Here is a 21,946-nt window from a genome sequence, read left to right as displayed (position 1 = left end):
GACGACTAAAGTCAAGAACGTAGCACAAACTCAACTATGAGGTAATCCTGAACAACAACATTTATACATGTTGCACATGTTCAGAAGTTAATTTGCCCAAAAGTTTTTTAAGAGTTTACAACTGCTGTTCTCATTGGTTTTGATTGCCAGGAGGTGAAATTGCCTGGATATTTGCTCGTGAGAATAGGATAAAATATTAGGATGTTCACGCTATGCATTTGTAAACATTTGAAAAATGAATTTGCAAACAAACAAATATCATAAATATACCTCGCGTCATTGTACATATCATGCATTAGTTAATTTAGCTTAACCATGGTAACTGACTTGGTAAACATGGATTAAGAAACACTAATACATTCATTTTTAACTCGTACATTGTCTTTAATAATTTAGCTGAGGTAGCGTTTTTTATAAACTGGCGATATTTTGGTGGGTTATACAGACTTGAATGTAGATAATGTAAATCATTAAATTTTCATCACTGTCAATTTTCTTGACATGACAAATCAGAACAGCTTTTTTAAGACTTCTTTAAATCTTGCTGTCTTAAAGGTCCAAAGTGAAATGTTCACTGCGACAAACTTGTCAACAAAATACAATAAGTGATTTTTAGGACAAAAAATGTCAGTTGTTTTTAGACAGACACACGAAAGCCTTTCTTCTTCTTTGGCAAGTGTAGAAAGCAGAATCACTGAGACTGATTAGATGTAGTGTGATTATATTGTACTTCACAGCTGAACTCTGTTCATAGAGCATTGAGGTCTTGGAAAATGTTAACCATATTTGATGGTCTGAATATAAGCCAATTGTGGGTAATATATAATAGTCAAATTTCAATACTATTTGGCACATTTGAAGCTAGTGTTCATTTTGGTTTTTCATCCCAACACACATTGAATGACAAAAAATTGTTTCTGTTACTACCAGATGCAGTAATTCGAATCGCAGAATCCTGAAGAATTCTCATTCTCCCTCAATGCATGCATACCCAGACCATCAAATATTTTATATAATATAAATATGCCAAAACTTAATTAAACCCTATAGATGCTTTGGGAGTACAACATTTTACAGAGTCAGTCTTCACTCTGCATAGTGTTTAAAGTGGGGGAGTCGTCACTTGCGCATGCGTCAGATGGCCATAGCGCGTCATTGTTCACAAACAAGCGTCTACATGTGTTGTTATCGTCACTTGGGACTCAATTCCCATGTGTGCGCAGGTTGACGACTTCTGCTTTAATACAAGTCCCATACAGTAAACACAAGTTTTTCAGAATGTCTAAGTTAATGATTACTTTACATCAATGTGTGACATAATTCTTTTCTTAGTCTACTCAGTTGGTATAACACACTGCACATACAGTGGGCATTCAAACAGGGTAACTATGGTTTTCAAAATTCAGTGATCCTGAAAGTGATTGCTCATTTCAATGATTTTTTTTAAACTGGGTTAACTCAGAAAACCATTTAAGCTCTGTTGCAACTGTATGCAGTTGGATTGGTCAGAATTGGTTCTAATTTATGCAATGAGTAATAATGCGTTCATATTCTTTTTCCAGATTACAACATCAACATGGTGTTTTATGATTCTGCTGTCACAAAAGTTAATTCATGCTGTTAATAGCAACAATCATCGTTTTATGGAATCCACACACATAGCACTATTTATACCAAGACAGACAAACAGATGCCAACACATCCAGAGGTGGATGAAGCTCTGAATGTAATCAATCAAGTTATTTTATAACTAATTCCTATATTTGGGGGCACTCTGCTTCCAGATTTCAAAGTAAGGCACGACCAGCAATCCAATAGCCTTGAACACCTGCTTCTTAAAATGCAAGGAATGTAATTCGTCCTTCAGAATCCAATGAGATTACTAGGTTAATAATGTGCCAGCAAGCCTCATTCTGGATTCAGGAAGTAGAGCACCCTCAACATAGAAAACTACAAACAATGATTACAATCCTCACAGTAGGAAATACAGCTAATTATTAGTACAACACAGCATAACCCCCATTCCAAGCAGTTTTGGAATACCCCCATCATTCAGGCTCGATGGGTCATTCCACTATGGAGGAATTAGGGGTGTCAGGGTAAACACACATCAAAATGTTAGATATAAAAACGGTAATTTTTTTTTTTAAGGATTATTTATGATTATGGAAATATTAATGAGACTTGGTAACTGACTAGAACTGACAACTGATACACATGGGGAGATTGTGATTAGTGCATGAATGAAATGAAACAAGCAAGGAAAGGAGGGAAGTGACAACAAACATGCAAAGTAATGCATAATCCATGCAGGAACTAGCAAACCAATAATGCAAAGCGCTGACAGCTTCAGGCAAAGTAGTAACAGACAAATAGAATCAAGAAAACCATACAAGAAAAGTTGTGAATCTCAGATTAGAAGTCACTGTAATCAGATCACCATAGACGTTTCAAGATAGAAGAAAGCTGTGTGTGTACATGTAAGTGCAAGAAAAATAGACATGCAGAAAAAACGAACCCAGAAGCAAAAGATAGAGGGTATGGAAACATTCCGAACTGAGTCACTTTTATTCAACAAAAGGATATAAATTACATATACACTGCACACAAAATAGAGGAAGGGGGAGGAGAAGATCATGGGGGAGACGGGGAGCAATAGCATGGAGACGCAAAAGCATTACAGGTATATAGAGCAGTGATTGATTCTGGTAAGATGGGATGGAGCATATGGTATGGTGGCAATATGGACAAGGGAGGAATGATGTTTCAACAACTTGGTAAAGGATAAAAAGAACAAAAAGTTGGTGTTTTTTTTACAATACTGAACTGACTTCAGTGTATCAAATGGAAAAAAACAGATACAATGAATGCAGAAACTCATAGATTATACAGAGGAGAAAAGAAATAGCAAGCAACCAATTAAAAATAAAAGTCAAACTACACGAGTTGTCGAATCCAACTAACCCTGACTACATGCCTAAGAAAGCCAAATTTGCCACCAAAAGCTTTTTTTTTTTATGTTTTGCTTACTATGTTTTATTTTAACTTAGGCAGCCTAGTTTAGTGACCTATGACCTTATTCTAATAAAGAGAGAATTCCATCACTGTACAATAGGTAACAACACTGAATCACATGTAATAATCTCTTGAACTTTGAACTGTCAACTTTGAACTCTCAATGCAGAACTGCTTTTCTGTACACATTTTAAGACTTACATGTGGCACAAGTTACCTTGAATGACCCCTTGAACTGTGACCTCTAAACATGAAATGAATTGTTATTTTTTATACACCATGTTGCAAACGCTATTTTCCTTGGGTCCCCATTTGTGTCATTATGGTAGTTTCAATAATTGATCATTTACACCGAGGGGTCAGGGGTCAAGTTTTACCGTCAATTATGTTACAGTACACTTTAAAGATGTAATTAGATTATAGTGGAATGGGACGACTCCAGGAAGAAGTTAAAAGACATTTCACACTTCAAACAACACAAGTCAGGAGACTGAGTAAGAATACCCTCCCCAGATTTTTTCCCATTTTTTCACTTTTTTTTTGTTAAGATGTTACACTTGATTAGGCAAGTAAGTAGTGTTATCCGCCAGCAAGCGTCAGACTGAGACCAAAATACTGGAAATATTGTTCATATGACAATGTCCTACCACCCACAGTACCTGGCTATTCAAGTGTTCCATCTTAGCCCTGATATGGTCAAAAAAAAACAAAAAAAAACATCACAACAAAAGCACTGAGAAGACAGCAGTAATAAAAAGCTGTAAGTCCAAGCAGAAAGTAGACATAATTCAAAGATGCATTTAGAAATGACCCTGTACATAGATATAATAAGATGGGGACTTCGAGGGACTGAGAATCGGCTTCAGGGTGAGCCAGCACCCCTCAATAAGGTTGTACAGGGGAATTGTATTGCATGAAACGAATTGTCTAGTACTTTCTGCTCAGTATCAAGAAAGTGCAACAAGCGGGTTATTAGCTAGTATCTCCGGTATGAAGGCGTGTACGAGCTACCCGTTGATGACCGATACGAACTAGTAGAACTAGGTCTAGAATAGCTAGAAGTGCCGCTGCCGTATGAAGTGCCGGAGAGTCGACTAGAAGTTGCTGTACTCGGAGTAGTACTAGAATACCGTGGAGTGTAACCACTAGAAGGTCGTGATCTCACCTCATCTTCCTCGCGTAGTCTAGAACGACGACTGTAACCACTAGTTTCTCTTTCCTCAGCTCTTTTGTTTGTGTCCTGTGAAAACAAGAATAAAGATTAGCCAAACACAGCAGAGAGAATCAAGTTGTATCTAAACGGGCTCTTATCATCTAAACTCAGTGTAGACTATAGATGTCAATAAATGTACAATATTTGATTTATTTGTAGCATACACGTAAATCAAAATAAGTCACATTTCAGATAAACGCATACAATTTTTGGGTTTATGTGAACTTCTATTATGGTATTTGAAATTTCATCCTTGTTAATTTCTGATACCCAACTTTTAAAAAAGTTTTTTTTGTATGGCAAGTGGGAAGTTGAGACAATGTTGAAGATAATATTGAAACTGGCTATACACAAATATGTTTAATACAAACCAGCTGTTAAACAGATACAAACTAAATAATATGCAAAATAACTAATTAATATACAAACAATTAATTTAAAACGAAAAAGGTTAAGACAACATCGTCCATAGTTGTCTAACCGAAAAAAGTTATTGTAATGTGTTCAAACAAACTGAATAGAATGTTGTCTTGATACAAACAACAACTTAAACCAAATGGATTAATTTAACACCGGGTTTCTACACCATACCAAGTTATTTTGTTTTTATAAATGAAATAATAATCACAAGTTAATGTGTAGATTAGGTATTGTACACACATTAAATGTAAGAACGTATACAATAGTACAACCTATGTAAAGTATGGAGTTTCTTTCCATTGCATCCAATTACTGTTAAAGATATAAATGAAGAAACTTAATTTATCACAAGTCACTTATTACGTTGGGAGGCACTATTATAAGTAAAACTTATCTCTCAGTTAGAATTATTCCCTATACTAAGGCATTGTATTGTATACAAGTACAATATTTTTAACTCCTACGAAATCTCTCTACCGAAGAGCAAATGAGGACTTGGTATGAAATGTTTGCTTTATAGGCCATCATACATGTTCCGTAAATTCTGTGTACGTGCACATGCATCTATATTTGGCACTATCTTCAAGCGGAGCTACGTCACAGAACGTTCCACGTTTCTAAGACATGCACCACAGTACCATGTACTTCTATTGGCTCTGTGCGGGCTCTGCAACAGCTACTGTAGAACGCCACTATAGAAGCCGATGAAAACAGCTCGATGAGGAAACAGCACAAAAAGAACTTCATTGGGGTTTCTGGACTAATACATAGAATATTTGATGGTCTCAATATTCACAAATTATAGAGAGCATATGATGATACATCTGGATTTGCAGTTGTTCAAAACTACTCTGGAAGGCAGTAATTTGAACAGAACTGAATCTTTGTGAATCAATTCACATTTGTGTGAGTTTCCAGTGACTTTATCTGTCATTATGGTAGAGACAGGAGTAAAGCTGTACAATGAACTGTACTTTTAATTTGCTGCTAAAATACAGCTTTTATTTTGCTAGAAACAAAGTTTCATTTGAGGGTCATAGCAACTTTTGCATAATGTCCTCATGAACACCATTAAGTAATGAAACTGTAGAAAATCCTAGCAACCGAAATTAAACCAATACTATAAGGGGAACCAATACTATAAATAAGGGCAAGATGGCCACCGCAATTAGTATGCTAATTCGAACCAAGCCGCTCACATCGTGGCGGGAGCTCCGGCAAATGTGCCATTTACGATGTTTGGAGATCAAGCTGTGATTCCAAATACATTTCTACAGGGGCATGAATAAGTACGTTAGTGATTAAACTCATCTGGTTGGGCTTTTGATGTATAAAAGTTGTTGTTTTCGGTCGAAACCTGCAGTGACAACTAAAAATCCAGAGTTTAAAATGGCCTGTCAATCACAGTTTGAGTAAGCAAGCTTAATAAAAATTAATTTACTTCGTGGACAGAGGCGGAGTTAATTACCCATGAGCATGTGGTGCAATCCATGGGATTGAGCGGTTCCCTTTTAACAGTATATTATCTGACTGGAAGAAAAAAATTAAAGTTATGATCTCACCTCATCTTCCTCGCGTAGTCTAGAGCGACGACTGTAACCAGTAGTTTCTCTTTCCTCGGCTCGTTTGTTTGTGTCCTGTGTAAAAAGACGATTGGAACACAGTATATATCATGTTCAGTTGCCTGCTTCTCCTCTGACAGTTTTAAAAATGTTGTGCATTTTATTGCATTTGAACATCTATTAAATCTCGCAGGGTTGGGTATCAAAGGCCAATTACTTACATTGTTATCATAGCACAAGCAATAACAAAATATACAGGAAAACACTTTATTTTAGTTGGAATTTTTGCTGAAAATACATTTTGGGCGTTTGTATGGAACTTATTCTCAATGATTTTTGGCGAGATAAATGTAAAATGTATGAAAAAAGGCATGTTTGCTGGATTTCATTTTCACTTAATCGTCCCTTCAGCAAAAAAAGAAAAATGAAATCCAAGCGAAAATAAAGTATTTTACTGTAGTACAAGTGATATATACTTGTGCAATGTATAACGTAGTAAAAGCGATAATGTACATATTTCAACATAGCACAAACAATAACGTAGAGAAGATATAAGATACATATATTAAATGACAAAGTAATAAGATAGTACAAGCAATAATTGAGAGATAGTACAAGCAATAACACTACAAGCGATATGTAGTGCCAGCAATAACGCACATTATAACCATCTTTAATTATTCATGAAGTCCTTGAAAACTACAATAATCAAAACTAAATCATAGTTGCAACAATGACATATTGTAAAACACTAAGAAATTAAAAGTTTTAATTTAAATACTGTAACAATAAATTATTTTGATCTATTGCAAATTTTCAATTACTTGGAAGATATCGGTACCAACAATTTCACAAGAACAGACATTTTTTGCTACACTTGAATCAACAGACATACATTTGTAGAGTGAAGCTAAGATAACAAACTTGCAAAACAACACATTTAAAGTATGCAGGAATTCTGAAATACAACATGAATGCCTAATTTATCAACTGTAAATGCAAAGAGACATGTTAATAGCCCTGGAACATGAATGAGATAACTCAGTAGATCCTCCTACCTTGTCTTTTTGTCCAACCAGCGTTTCAGCATTTTCTAAGTCTTCTGCTGTCACCCCCTAGGAAGCAACATTGTACACAATTCACTTTAAGGCATGCAAATATAACATCAGACTTCCTTTAAAATGTTGATAATCAAAACACGTTTTGAATTAACAGATAAGGATGTAGACTCAACAATACTGTCATCTGCACTGACACCTTTTTTCACAGAATGGAATGTATTGAATTGAAAAGCATGTGTGAAGCTAGAGACAAGATGACTGCATGCATGTTATAAGGCATTGACACAATTTAAGACAATGATATAGATAACTATGTTTCCTACAAGCTTTACTTTCACTCTATTCTTATAGCAGCATCTCTAACTGTTCCCTACAAGCCTTACTTTCACTCTATTCTCTTAGCAGCATCTCCAACTGTTCCCTATAAGCCTTACTTTCACTCTACTCTCTTAGCAGCATCTCTAACTGTTCCCCACAAGCCTTAATTTCACTCTACTCTCTTAGCAGCATCTCCAACTGTTCCCCACAAGCCTTACTTTCATTCTATTCTCTTAGCAGCATCACCAATTGTTTCCTACAAGCATTACTTTCACTCTATTCTCTTAGCAGGATCTCCAACTGTTCCCTATAAGCCTTACTTTCACTCTACTCTCTTAGCAGCATCTCTAACTGTTCCCCACAAGCCTTAATTTCACTCTACTCTCTTAGCAGCATCTCTAACTGTTCCCCATAAGCCTTAATTTCACTCTATTCTCTTAGCAGCATCTCCAACTGTTCCCCACACGCCTTACTTTCACTCTATTCTCTTAGCAGCATCTCCAACTGTTCCCTACAAGCCTTACTTTCACTCTATTCTCTTAGCAGCATCACCAATTGTTTCCTACAATCCTTACTTTCACTCTACTCTCTTAGCAGCATCACCAACTGTTCCCTATAAGCCTTACTTTCACTCTACTCTCTTAGCAGCAGCTCCAACTGTTCCCTACAAGCCTTACTTTCACTCTACTCTCTTAGCAGCATCACCAATTGTTTCCTACAAGCATTACTTTCACTCTACTCTCTTAGCAGCATCACCAACTGTTCCCTATAAGCCTAACTTTCACTCTATTCTCTTCGCCGCATCACCAACTGTTCCCACAAGCCTTACTTCCACTCTACTCTCTTAGCAGCATCTCCAACTGTTCCCTATAAGCCTTACTTCCACTCTATTCTCTTAGCAGCATCACCAACTGTTCCCTATAAGCCTAACTTTCACTCTACTCCCTTAGCAGCATCTCCAACTGTTCCCTATAAGCCTTACTTTCATTCTATTCTCTTAGCAGCATCTCCAACTGTTCCCTACAAGACTTACTTTCACTCTACTCTCTTAGCAGCATCTCCAACTGTTCCCTACAAGACTTACTTTCACTCTACTCTCTTAGCAGCATCACCAACTGTTCCCTATAAGCCTTACTTTCACTCTACTCTCTTAGCAGCAGCTCCAACTGTTCCCTACAAGCCTTACTTTCACTCTACTCTCTTAGCAGCATTACCAACTGTTCCCTATAAGCCTAACTTTCACTCTATTCTCTTAGCCGCATCACCAACTGTTCCCACAAGCCTTACTTCTACTCTACTCTCTTAGCAGCATCTCCAACTGTTCCCTATAAGCCTTACTTCCACTCTATTCTCTTAGCAGCATCACCAACTGTTCCCTATAAGCCTAACTTTCACTCTACTCCCTTAGCAGCATCTCCAACTGTTCCCTATAAGCCTTACTTTCATTCTATTCTCTTAGCAGCATCTCCAACTGTTCCCTACAAGACTTACTTTCACTCTACTCTCTTAGCAGCATCACCAATTGTTTCCTACAAGCATTACTTTCACTCTATTCTCTTAGCAGCATCACCAAATGTTCCCTATAAGCCTAACTTTCACTCTATTCTCTTAGCCGCACCACCAATTGTTCCCACAAGCCTTACTTTCATTCTATTCTCTTAGCAGCATCTCCAACTGTTCCCTACAAGACTTACTTTCACTCTACTCTCTTAGCAGCATCTCCAACTGTTCCCCACACGCCTTACTTTCACTCTACTCTCTTAGAAGCATCACCAACTGTTCCCTATAAGCCTAACTTTCACTCTATTCTCTTAGCCGCACCACCAATTGTTCCCACAAGCCTTACTTCCACTCTACTCTCTTAGCAGCATCTCCAACTGTTCCCCACACGCCTTACTTCCACTCTACTCTCTTAGCAGCATCTCCAACTGTTCCCCACACGCCTTACTTCCACTCTACTCTCTTAGCAGCATCTCCAACTGTTCCCCACACGCCTTACTTTCACTCTATTCTCTTAGCAGCATCACCAACTGTTCCCTACAAGCCTTACTTTCACTCTACTCTCTTAGCAGCAGCTCCAACTGTTCCCTACAAGCCTTACTTTCACTCTACTCTCTTAGCAGCATTTCTAACTGTTCCCCACAAGCCTTACTTTCACTCTATTCTCTTAGCAGCATCACCAATTGTTTCCTACAAGCATTACTTTCACTCTACTCTCTTAGAAGCATCACCAACTGTTCCCTATAAGCCTAACTTTCACTCTATTCTCTTAGCCGCATCACCAATTGTTCCCACAAGCCTTACTTCCACTCTACTCTCTTAGCAGCATCTCCAACTGTTCCCCACAAGCCTTACTTCCACTCTATTCTCTTAGCAGCATCACCAACTGTTCCCTACAAGCCTTACTTTCACTCTATTCTCTTAGCAGCATCACCAACTGTTCCCTATAAGCCTTACTTTCACTCTATTCTCTTAGCAGCATCTCCAACTGTTCCCTACAAACCTTACTTGCACTCTATTCTCTTAGCAGCATCTCCAACTGTTCCCTATAAGCCTAACTTTCACTCTATTCTCTTAGCAGCATCACCAACTGTTCCCTACAAGCCTTACTTTCACTCTATTCTCTTAGCAGCATCTCCAACTGTTCCCTACAAGCCTTACTTTCACTCTATTCTCTTAGCAGCATCTCCAACTGTTCCCTACAAGCCTTACTTTCACTCTATTCTCTTAGCAGCATCTCCAACTGTTCCCCACAAGCCTTACTTTCACTCTATTCTCTTAGCAGCATCTCCAACTGTTCCCTACAAGCCTTACTTTCACTCTACTCCCTTAGCAGCAGCTCCAACTGTTCCCCACAAGCCTTACTTTCACTCTATTCTCTTAGCAGCATCTCCAACTGTTCCCCACAAGCCTTACTTTCACTCTACTCCCTTAGCAGCATCATGCAAAAAAATATGAACTGAGAACAGAATGCACTGATAAAGAAGAGCAGTGATGTAGTTATTGCAATAGATAGGTAGAGAAGAGCAGTGATGAAATTAATGCATAAAAAGAGAAGAGACAAATTAGTGATGTAGCCGGTAAAGATGAGGTGCTGAAGGATGCAGCTTCTCTCACCTGCGTTGATCTTCTAGTTGCACGTTCTCTTCTGGCCCTGGATCTACGTTGTGTTTCAGACTCTGTGTCCTCTGTGGTAGGGGTCATATATGATGGCCTATAGATATTGATTAAAAAGTTTTTAACATTCCTGCTTTTTATTGATGAAATAAATCATAGTATTAGCAATACTGGATTCAAATAACAGGTCTGAAGAAAATTCATTTGTAGGATTAAAAGTCACTGTGAGAGGAAATTTGTATAATCAAATTAATGGCATGAAATGCATATGAAAATGTGTCTATATATACAAGTAAATCATTTTAATAGCACAAGTTGAAATATCTGCACAAAGCTACATATGTTCCGGAATATGAATATGCAAATTGTCGCAATCACTTTTTAAATGTAAGCCTATGGAAATTGTAACTCTTGAAGGAATTTATTTTGTTCAGCAATATATAACCTTAGACCTATGATCCACTATATAAGGGACACTGGATGAAAGGGAATACTACTATTAGTTGTTATTTGCACACTTTATTGGCAAATTATATTATGCAAACCAGTCAGTAAACTTCACACAATTATAACTAACAATCTAGAAAGCAAAAACACTTCTATGGACCTCTCGAAAAACCTCCCTCAGATCCTGTGTCTTCCTTGTTCAGCATTTCTTTTCACAGCAAATTTAACTTAACAGACTCAAAATAGAAACGTGATTACAGTGTAGCATTCCTTGGATTGACGAGAGCCGGTTTCAGCGAATTTATATTATATATTTCTTGTGTATTTGGGAATTTGAGTTAAAGCACCGTCATTTATCATTACAGTTCGGAAATGCATTACTTCATACTTCATAAGATGATATCCTATTTTGTCATCACTTTGTTCTACTACATTGAGTTATTCGTACTGTGTCTTAAGACTACATCACCATACTGTCCCTTCAGATTTTGCATCACCATGGCACGACTGCCTCTTCAGACTTCATAAGATGATATCCTATACTGTCATCATTTTATTCTACTATAATGAGCTAGTCTTTCCATGTCTTAAGACTGCATAACCCTACCATGACACCAAATTTGAATACCTTTTTGCAGTAAGTGTTGTCACAGTCTTGTCTCGGAAACTTCCTGTGAGCTTTTGCTTTTGCCTTAGCCTTTCCCTTTCCTTTTCGCGCTCTTTTTCTCTTTCTTTCTCACGCTCTTTTTCTCTTTCTTTCTCACGCTCTTTTTCTCTTTCTTTCTCAAGCTCTTTTTCTCGTTGCCGCTCTTGTTCCTTTTCTTTCTGCCTTTCCTGTTCTCTCTGTTTTTCTATTTCCCTCTCCCTTTCCCGTTCCCGCTCCTTTTCTTTTTCTCGTTCCTGTTCACGCTCTCGTTCCATGTCGGCCCACCTCCTTCTTGTGTAACTGTTAGAAAAGACACATGTAGTACGCAATGCAGCTGGTGGTTAGATGGGTAAGGCAGGTCATCCTATCAATTGCATATACCCATCAAATGGGATGCTTTGCAACAAGATTTAAGGATGATGTGAGTAGCATGGAAGCTTTGCAGCCAGTGAACACAGCATGCACACCCAATACAGCATCAATTTGATGAAAAAATTAGGATTTAAAATCATCTCTTTCACGACTATATTGATCTTATCAGGCTAAAACATAATTGTTCCTGGTCCTGAGATGTTCAAAACATAGTTAAACTCTGGTAACTTTGCAGGAGCATGTATTAAGGTAGAAGCCTATTCATGAATGCAAATATACAAAATTTATTTATTTTCCAATAAATTGTACCTCTGGGCATTATAAGGATAATGACCTAAAATAAGTTGTTTTTTTAGTGGCCATTATGATTTTACCACAGGTTCCTATGGCAGAGATATTATGCCATATCTTAAATTGCACGCTGGTGACATGAAGAAATTGTATATTGTGAATGATGGGTTGCTTATTGTTGTCCTGTAAATTATTTCGAAAAAATCCAGGTTTTAAAAAATGTTGTTTTTCATTAACATGGAACTGTTCTAAAAATTATTAGCGATTATTGAAAAAAATAGTTTCTCAAAAAATGTCACTGTAACACACAAAAGAATGCTACTTCATGATACCATGGGACAATATTTTGCATAATAAACGTAAGAACACCGTTATGCGATTTATGACAAAACTTTCTAAAAAATTATGAGTAGGCCTCTACCTTAAGACCTGAATAATGACATTTTGATAACATATGAGATGGATTATTTGCAATCCTATACCAATCATTCTATGAATTGTGTCTCATCAATGTGTACTTGTAATAATTTGTCTGTACTGATAAACAAGCAGCCTCTCGGCTGAGATAGCCCCGCTGTTAGCAATGCACATTTCAATTAAAGAACAGAAGATATCATTAGAAAATGAACAATATGTATAGTATCAATGCAATGGGACTTGCTGTTTTCAACAAGAATTCAAAAATATCATTTTTCACCATAAATGATTGTGGTTTTTAACAAGAAGAAAATATCACTTTTTACCAAAAAATGACAAAAATATTCACCAAAATTAGATAATTTAAGATATCATTACAAAATGAACAAATCTGAGAGAGGTCCACATGTAGTACCTATATATTTAATAATATCAAAGCAATTGGACTTGTCGTTTTTAACAAGAAGTCAAAAATATCACTTTTTACCAAAAATATTCACCAAAATTAGAGAATTGACGATATCATAACAAAATGAACAAATCTGAGAGTGGTCCACATGTGGAACCTATATATGTAATATCAAAGCAATTGGACTTGTGGTTTTTAACAAGAAGTCGAAAATATCACTTTTTACCAAAAATGACAAAAATATTCACTAAAATTAGAGAATTAAAGATATCATTACAAAATGAACAAATCTGAGACAGGTCCACATGTAGTACCTATATATGTATTATCAAAGGAATTGGATTTGCGGTTTTTAACAAGTCGAAAATATCACTTTTTACCAAAAATGACAAAAATATTCACCAAAATTAGAGAATTGAAGATATGATCATGAAATGAACAAATCTGAGAGAGGTCTACCCAAGGTACATATACACCAAGTATCAAAGCATTCAGGCTTGTAGTTTTCAAGAAGAAGTCGAAAAAGTAAAACATTGACACGGACGATGGACAATCACTCATATGATAAGCTCCGCTCGACAAAGTCGACAGCGGAGCTAAAAAACCTTCTTCAACCCCCTTCTTACTTTCATTTTCCAAGTATTTTGACAGAAACCAGAAACAAATCATTTTGTTTGCCTAAAATGAAATAGCTTTTTTTGCATACCATTATGAAGACATTTTAAATAGATTGGAGCAAGAGCCGAAGTAGAAATGATTTATTTTAGTTTTTTTAATAGGCTTTTACAGCTTTTATAATGTGAAATTGTCTCATATGCCGATGCAGTGTACTGTTGTTACAGATTTACCAACAGTAAACTTTAGTTTTAAATATTAGATAAGCATGCACAAGTAAGTACACATGCAATCATTTTATGCTAATGTTGTCAGAGTCTAACAGTAAATACTACTGTAATTATGTTACTGTATACATGTATTGATTTTAACTATAAAATGGGAGCAGTTTCTAAACGAACCATGGTCATTGTATCACTGGTCAATTTGGGACACATAAAAGCATTGTGGTGAACATGTTACAAGTCACTGCTGGGGACAAAAATGTCAAGCCCATTCTGGCCACTGTTTCGGGTTCTTCAGTTACTAAATGTATCACAATCTGCAGAACCGACATAAGCAAAAGATTGAATCGAACCACGTCAGACATCAGTCCTTGGCGCAAAGATTTACTAGTGCCAGTATATATCTGAAATGCTAGATATAAATAAAGCCCTGTCATGAGATAAACCTGGCACTTACCCAGACTCTGAATCACTTGTGCGCGTTTCCTCAGGCTGTAGAAACAGAAGAAATCAAAATTAGTAACAAAGGACGGTACAATATAATAACTACCTGGTGGCAAATGTAAAAGTTAGATGGATAAGAAGAGAAAAAGAGTTGCTATGAAACAAAGAAAAAGCTGAAGTTATTATGCATTTATTGCATTTAGTCAGTGGCTGGTTTATGGATTAGTGCTTTTCTTTTCTCACCTTTTTCCTGTCTGTCGTTGGCATTTGTGGGGCTGATGCAGAGCGGGGAATTCTCTCTTCGCTACGATTTGATTCGCTACTACTAGTCTTCCGGCCTTGCCTCCATGATGGTTGTTCATCTTTTTTCTCAGATTCTTGTTTTACAAGGGGTTTTGGCGTGAAGCTCGGTGCCTTTAGATTAATGATTACACAAATCAGCAATAAAACAAACATTACAAAACACCTTGCAAAATAAATTGAGTCAGCAAAATATAAAAATAAATAAAGAAATGAATAAATAAATAAATAGATAAAGTATTAGTTGTTTGCATTTACAAAAATATATACAGCCATATCAAGTAATGTTAAGAAGTGAGAACTTGAGTCAGAGCCTATAAAGGGAAAAAAGGCAAAAAAGCATGAATGAAAAAAATAGATTTATGTTTTAAATTACACACTCAAAAAAGAAGTTGCCTGTAAAAGAGTGATGAAGGGATTGACGCTATGTACCAGGATTTGTGAAGTACAATAAATTGAATAAATACACCATGTAATCAAAGTTCAAAGTTCAAATTGCTAAGGGGTGAATGTCAAAGTTCATGCTGATGCTAATGGCAGAATGCTTGCTGTAGTCATGACGATAGGGTCACCATTCTGGACAATAAACACTAGACGACATACAAAGAATGACAAATCACAGTTCAGGGTTAGTATTGACCAATACTAGATAAGCATTTCTTCCTTCGGTTTAAACCGTGACTCCGGGTGTATGGAATGGAATTATTCATAAACAACGTATTTGTATTTATTGCCATGTCCAGACTGAATTTGTATAATTTCTTATTTCATTTGCAGATTATCCTTCCAAGTGTTATACAAACGTATCATTCATGTGTCGCCGCTGATGAAAACGACGGGGAAAAAAACACTCAAAGTTGAACTATTTTCAGTCCATTGCCAGCAGAAAACAATTGCCTTATCATTGAACAAAATTCTAATGGTGTTTTACCATGAATGAGCTGTTTCATTACGCACAATAAAATAAAATAAACAAAATGACGACACTCATTGACCGGAAGTGCACTGTTTTCAAACTCTTAGGGTATATAGATAGAATCTTCCATACTCTTCTATATACACATTATCTATAGAGCTCACTTCTGTTGATACCCAGCCTGCTTCACTAGAAAGGGTACCGAGATCTAAAGATCTACTGAATATCATATCACTTGACATGAGTGTAAACTCCTAACTTCTGAGACTAACAAAGCAATTCATAGATGGATCCAGCGCATCAAAATTTCCCGAACACCACATATGCACTGTTTGAACTTTGAACTTTTGATGTCAAGTTTAGAGAATGACAACATTCTCACCTCTTTCCTCGATGGAGTTGTTGGTGGAACTGAAGGTTTATCCTTTTCATCATCTGAATCATCACTACTCGATTCTTTTTTATCCTGAGAAAAGTAAATACAAAATAATGAGTCACATGCTGTCAATGTGCGCTAAAAGTGGGTAGCGATTATTCTCAGTATGTTTGATTTATTTAACAGCTTTTGTTGTTTTGGAATATCTACCCTTTAATAAACTTTATTTTATGACAATAGTAAAATGGAAAACATTTAGGTTAAATGAGCTGCAAGTATGAACTATCAGACAATAGTTATTTTTTTTTTTAGTTTGACATATTGTAAACTCCAGTCAAGACAAAGTAAACAGTATAATTTTCATAACGCGATCTTACGAAAGTCAGCAACACTTACAGGACAACACAGAAATTGCTACAAAATTTTACGATTTGCATTGACTCTCGAAATTTTGTTTCTTGCAAATTAACGCATCAACAGTATTGGAAATGTTATAAGGATTGATACAACAATTGATGTGTTCTAAAGCGAAATGCAGTTGAGAGGGTATACAATACTTTAGTAACGGTAATCCCTGTAGTTATTGACACTGTATTTGATCAGCATTAATTAGAAATGATTAATTGTAGATATTTTGCTAGCTGTGATTGATTGAAGGTAGACAGGATATTCACAATGTAAGCTGTACATCACAAATCATACAATTTGAGCATAATCATATCACTTACCAGTTACAAAGCAGAGCAATGCAGATAGAGAAAATTGGAATGTAGTGCGGAGGATGCGTGAGGTACAGTTTTGCTATTTGTTTGGGGACAACCCGCTTTCCAGATTCATTTTGCATGTTGGACTATGTCAATGTTACTTCTAATCACCTACTGTAACTTACAGGAATACACGTTTTACACCATGTCATTAAAGACAAATGATATCTAACCCCATACACAATAGATTGTAGCATTCCATTCGTTTCAATCTTTTCACCACCAGTTCCCTCTTTTCATCACAAAATAGTAAAAACAGAAAATTAACTCAAATTTTGTCTGTTGGTTCCAAAATTAGGGCTCAATACCAAATATTGAAGAATATAAGAAAAAAGTGCAGACAAATTTGGGCGAAAAAGTCTGGTGGTTAAAAGGTCAAACAGACTACAACATTTCAAATTTTCCATAACAGTAAACCATTAAATTTTCGGTGCTAGAATTTTCATTTTACTGCATTCATTAAACATGAATAGCATGGGATAAGCTACAAAACTATGCAATTTTCAGGCTCGCAAAATTAAAGCAAGATTTTAAATCACATTCGAACACTCTTGTGTGCATCTAACAGGGAAACAATATAGCGCATGTCCGAAATAGAATCGCGTCATAAATTTTGTAAAATGTTTTTCACTGGCATTTTAGTCGGGTATATTTAACTGATTTATTACTACAAGAAAAATATAACACTGGACACCCTGGTGATCACTGTACAGCCATTCTGCATGATCTTATCCTACTATAATACACAACACAATATGTATGAGATGTCTATACAATGTGTTGAATATAGAAAGTTTATATTTTAGATCCTTCGATATTATTTTCGAATTTTTTGCTTTTCACCACAAAGCATCCAATACAAACATTTATTAAATGACAAATTCAGACAGAGATTAAGTAAAGTTGTTTTCTATTCTGATTCAAATCACTAACATGGAGAGTGAACTGAAAAGCGGGTGGAGACAAGCAACCATCAATTTCTTCCTTTAGAAAACACGATTTCACATGATCTTGACAGCTTGGCCTTGGCTAAAGCGTGCAAACCTAGGCGTTAAAATGATCTTGGCAATGATAACAGCCAGAAAATGAATAATGGCAGAAAATATGAAAATTAAACAGAGCAGTGCAAGAACCAGAGTCTGTGAAAGAAAGATTTTTTTATGAAAATAGAAAGAAAAGCAACAGAAAATAAATGTGCATAATGAATATAGTGGTTAGTATAGATGTTATAATGAACTATTTATGCAAATATATGCAGCAGTTGTTGATTTCAGGCAATTTAACATGAAGCAAAGTAAAGCTCTTCTACTGTCAGGACCACATGTCATCGGTGTCTGCATTTTACCAAATAAGACCTAGAAAGAAATCTTGTTGGAAGGTTAACAGCCAGCACTGTAGTGGTGAAGATTACTAAACCTCTACCTGATTACAGTCATATATGCATACTGATGAGATGCTAATTTATTGATATGCATATTCATGAGATGCAAATTGGAAAATCTGGTTTGATTTGATCAAACTTGATTGGCTGATTAAAATTAGCATATTCATCATATGCAAATTGACTCTAAGGTGATTGGATGAATGTGTAATATGTAAATAGAAGTTGCTGGGATGAAGAGTTCAACCATTTTTAAAATCTTGCTGGGCCTTACTGCTCTCTTGATAAGAACAAACCTTAATTATCTTTTCCACTTCTCTCCCTTTGTCCTTAGTAAGCACAGCAATAAAAAACAAAAGAAAATAGTCAAAAATACACACTTCAACACACAAAAAAGAAAAATGTGCTTGAAATCGAAGAAATGTCAAATATTCTAAATATATAAAATGCTAAGCATAAAAAAAGAGTGCAAGAAATGTGTGCTTGAATAAAAAATAGTGATTCAAGAAAATCTATAAAAATATAATAAAATAACCCTTTTTATAGTCTGATGTGAACAATAACTGAAGAATCTTAAAATATCTGCAGAAATTCAAAAAACAAAATGTTCTGAATTATCTCTGTTGGTGATTTAACTTTTTATTGTGTATGTTTTCAAACTACAAAAGGGTGAATGAGAAAGATGTGCAGAGAACCAAGGACAAAGAGAGACAGAAGAAAGAACTATACCACATATTTCCCACCAGAACTACCACAATAATCTCAGAAACAAACTCACCCAAACTTCAAATAAATGATAATCAAACTCAACCCTTTGCATGCCAATGTCAACTTTGACAAAATATTGATTTTTTTCTGAAATTTTTGCACAAATTTTATAAGGATCTGATATCAAGACATGAAAAATTATGTTCAAAATTAAGAAATACATAAATATGTTGCACTAGAGTATTGGTAGAAAATTAAGGCATTCACAGGGTTAACAAATAGTACCAGAATTTAATTGGTACTAGTGATTATTAACAACAGTTTTGTTATCAAAAAACAATGAAATAACAATGAGTTTTTTGCACACATTATTTTAGTCATTAAAACTGACAAGTTAAAGAAAATCATTTTTTTCTTTTTATCAGTTTTGGTGGGAAAGTGTAGGAAGCAAAAAAAAGTAAACATGCTATGTCTTTAATCATGCCATTATCTAGAGGTGGGTCAGCAAGTATAATATCCCCTTTTATACAAACAAAGTTGAGCATGGAATGCCTACTATGTTGTTAACAGGCTTCTTTGGGTCATCCTACAGGACAAAACACATACAGTACAAATTGTCTACAGTTAGTTACCACACATTAAGGGTTCAATAAATAGATTTGATTGTAAGAATAAAACATTGCAACTAGTGGGAATAATTGGCATTTAGGATAACATAAATACAGATGTGCAGAATCAATTGAGTGCCCAGTACCTATCACCAAACTCAGGAGTTCACCTCAAAATAGATCCCAGCTAAGAATTCATTTCAACTGGAGAATTCATTTAAAGACATATCCCATCTAAAGAGTTTATTGCATAATACCTCAACTGGAGAGTTCGCCTCGTAATACCTCTACTGGGGAGTTCGCCTCGTAGTACCTCTACTGGGGAGTTCGCCCCGCAATACCTCAATGAGGGGGTTCACCCCGTAATACCTCAATGAGGAGTTCACCCCATAATACCTCAATGAGGGAGTTCACCCCGTAATACCTCAATGAGGGGGTTCACCCCGTAATACCTCAATGAGGGAGTTCACCTCGTAATACCTCAATGAGGGAGTTCACCCCATAATACCTCAATGAGGGAGTTCACCCCATAATACCTCAATGAGGGAGTTCACCCCATAATACCTCAATGAGGGAGTTCACCCTGTAATACCTCAATGAGGGAGTTCACCCCGTAACAACTCAACTGTGGAGTTCACCTTTTACCACCTGAAACTTAGTGGTTCAACTAATGATCTTCCACCTGAGGAGTTAACCTCATATTGCCTCAACAAGGAATTTCGTCTCGTAACACCACAACTGGGGAGTTCGCCTCGTAACACCTCAACTGGGGAGTTCGTCTCGTAACACCTCAACTGGGGAGTTTGTCTCGTAACACCTCAACTGGGGAGTTCGTCTCGTAACACCTCAACTGGGGAGTTCGTCTCGTAACACCACAACTGGGGAGTTCGTCTCGAACACCTCAACTGGGGAGTTCGTCTCGAACACCTCAACTGGGGAGTTCGTCTCATAACACCACAACAGGAGAGTTCGTCTCGTAACACCACAACAGGAGAGTTCGTCTCATAACACCTCAACTGGGGAGTTCGTCTCGTAACACCACAACTGGGGAGTTCGTCTCGTAACACCTCAACTGGGGAGTTCGTCTCGTAACACCACAACAGCAGAGTTCGTCTCGTAACACCTCAACTGGGAAGTTTGTCTCGTAACACCTCAACTGGGGAGTTCGTCTCGTAACACCACAACTGGGGAGTTCGTCTCGTAACACCTCAACTGGGAAGTTTGTCTCGTAACACCTCAACTGGGGAGTTCGTCTCGTAACACCACAACTGGGGAGTTCATCTCATAAGACCACAACAGAAGAGTTCGTCTCGTAACACCTCAACTGGGAAGTTTGTCTCGTAACACCTCAACTGGGGAGTTCGTCTCGTAACACCTCAACTGAGGAGTTCGTCTCATAAGACCACAACAGGAGAGTTCGTCTCGTAACACCTCAACTGGGAAGTTCGTCTCGTAACACCTCAACTGGGGAGTTCATCTAAACTGAGGTGTGAATTGAGGGGAAGGACATAAAAAGAGGTGCGTATTGAGGAAGAGGGCACTAAAATGAGGTGTGTAATGAGTGGCGAGGGCACTAAAATGAGGTGTGTAATGAGTGGAGAGGGCACTAAAATGAGGTGTGTAATGAGTGGAGAGGGCACTAAAATGAGGTGTGTAATGAGTGGCGAGGGCACTAAAATGAGGTGTGTAATGAGTGGAGAGGGCACTAAAATGAGGTGTGTAATGAGTGGAGAGGGCGCTAAAATGAGTTGTGTATTGAGTGGAGAGGGCACTAAAATGAGGTGTGTAATGAGTGGAGAGGGCACTAAAATGAGGTGTGTAATGAGTGGAGAGGGCACTAAAATGAGGTGTGTAATGAGTGGAGAGGGCACTAAAGTGAGGTGTGTAATGAGTGGCGAGGGCACTAAACTGAGGTACGTATTGAGTGGAGAGGGCACTAAACTGAGGTGTGTATTGAGTGGAGAGGGCACTAAAATGAGGTGTGTAATGAGTGGCGAGGGCACTAAACTGAGGTACGTATTGAGTGGAGAGGGCACTAAACTGAGGTGTGTATTGAGTGGAGAGGGCACTAAAATGAGGTGTGTAATGAGTGGAGAGGGCACTAAACTGAGGTGCGTATTGAGTGGAGAGGGCACTAAAATGGGGTTTGTATTGAGTGGAGAGGGCACTAAACTGAGGTGTGTATTGAGTGGAGAGGGCACTAAACTGAGGTGTGTGGGGAGTGGGAATGGTACTCAGCTAAGTTGTGTCGTGAGTGGCAGAGGATACTCAAGTGAGTTCTGTAATGAATAGGAAAGGGCACTCAACTGAAGTCTCAACTGA

General features: G+C 37.0%; 1 protein-coding gene across 12 annotated transcripts in view; it reads right to left on the bottom strand.

The window, feature by feature from the left end:
• LOC100373979 (protein phosphatase 1 regulatory subunit 12A-like) overlaps positions 1 to 21,946 on the bottom strand; it is a 116,254-nt gene that overhangs the window by 46,523 nt on the left and 47,785 nt on the right. For 2 of the 12 annotated variants that reach the window (XM_085506576.1, XM_085506580.1), the window contains 9 exons: positions 18,605 to 18,637; positions 16,170 to 16,253; positions 14,815 to 14,985; positions 14,585 to 14,619; positions 11,782 to 12,099; positions 10,707 to 10,803; positions 7,269 to 7,325; positions 6,211 to 6,285; positions 4,181 to 4,255 (listed from right to left, as the gene is read on the bottom strand). In XM_085506576.1, coding sequence (XP_085362702.1) covers positions 4,181 to 4,255; positions 6,211 to 6,285; positions 7,269 to 7,325; positions 10,707 to 10,803; positions 11,782 to 12,099; positions 14,585 to 14,619; positions 14,815 to 14,985; positions 16,170 to 16,253; positions 18,605 to 18,637 — 945 coding nt within the window. Of the gene's footprint in view, positions 1 to 4,180; positions 4,256 to 6,210; positions 6,286 to 7,268; positions 7,326 to 10,706; positions 10,804 to 11,781; positions 12,100 to 14,584; positions 14,620 to 14,814; positions 14,986 to 16,169; positions 16,254 to 18,604; positions 18,638 to 19,572; positions 19,603 to 21,946 lie in introns of all 12 variants that reach the window. The other 10 variants (XM_085506581.1, XM_085506584.1, XM_085506575.1 and 7 more) reach the window with 9 other exon arrangements.

The sequence above is a fragment of the Saccoglossus kowalevskii genome, chromosome 12 (genome assembly GCF_978046115.1).
Source record: "Saccoglossus kowalevskii chromosome 12, keSacKowa6.1, whole genome shotgun sequence".
Taxonomy (NCBI): domain Eukaryota; kingdom Metazoa; phylum Hemichordata; class Enteropneusta; family Harrimaniidae; genus Saccoglossus; species Saccoglossus kowalevskii.
Note: the sequence above shows the minus strand (reverse complement) of the source record. Positions and strands in the feature narration are given on the sequence as shown.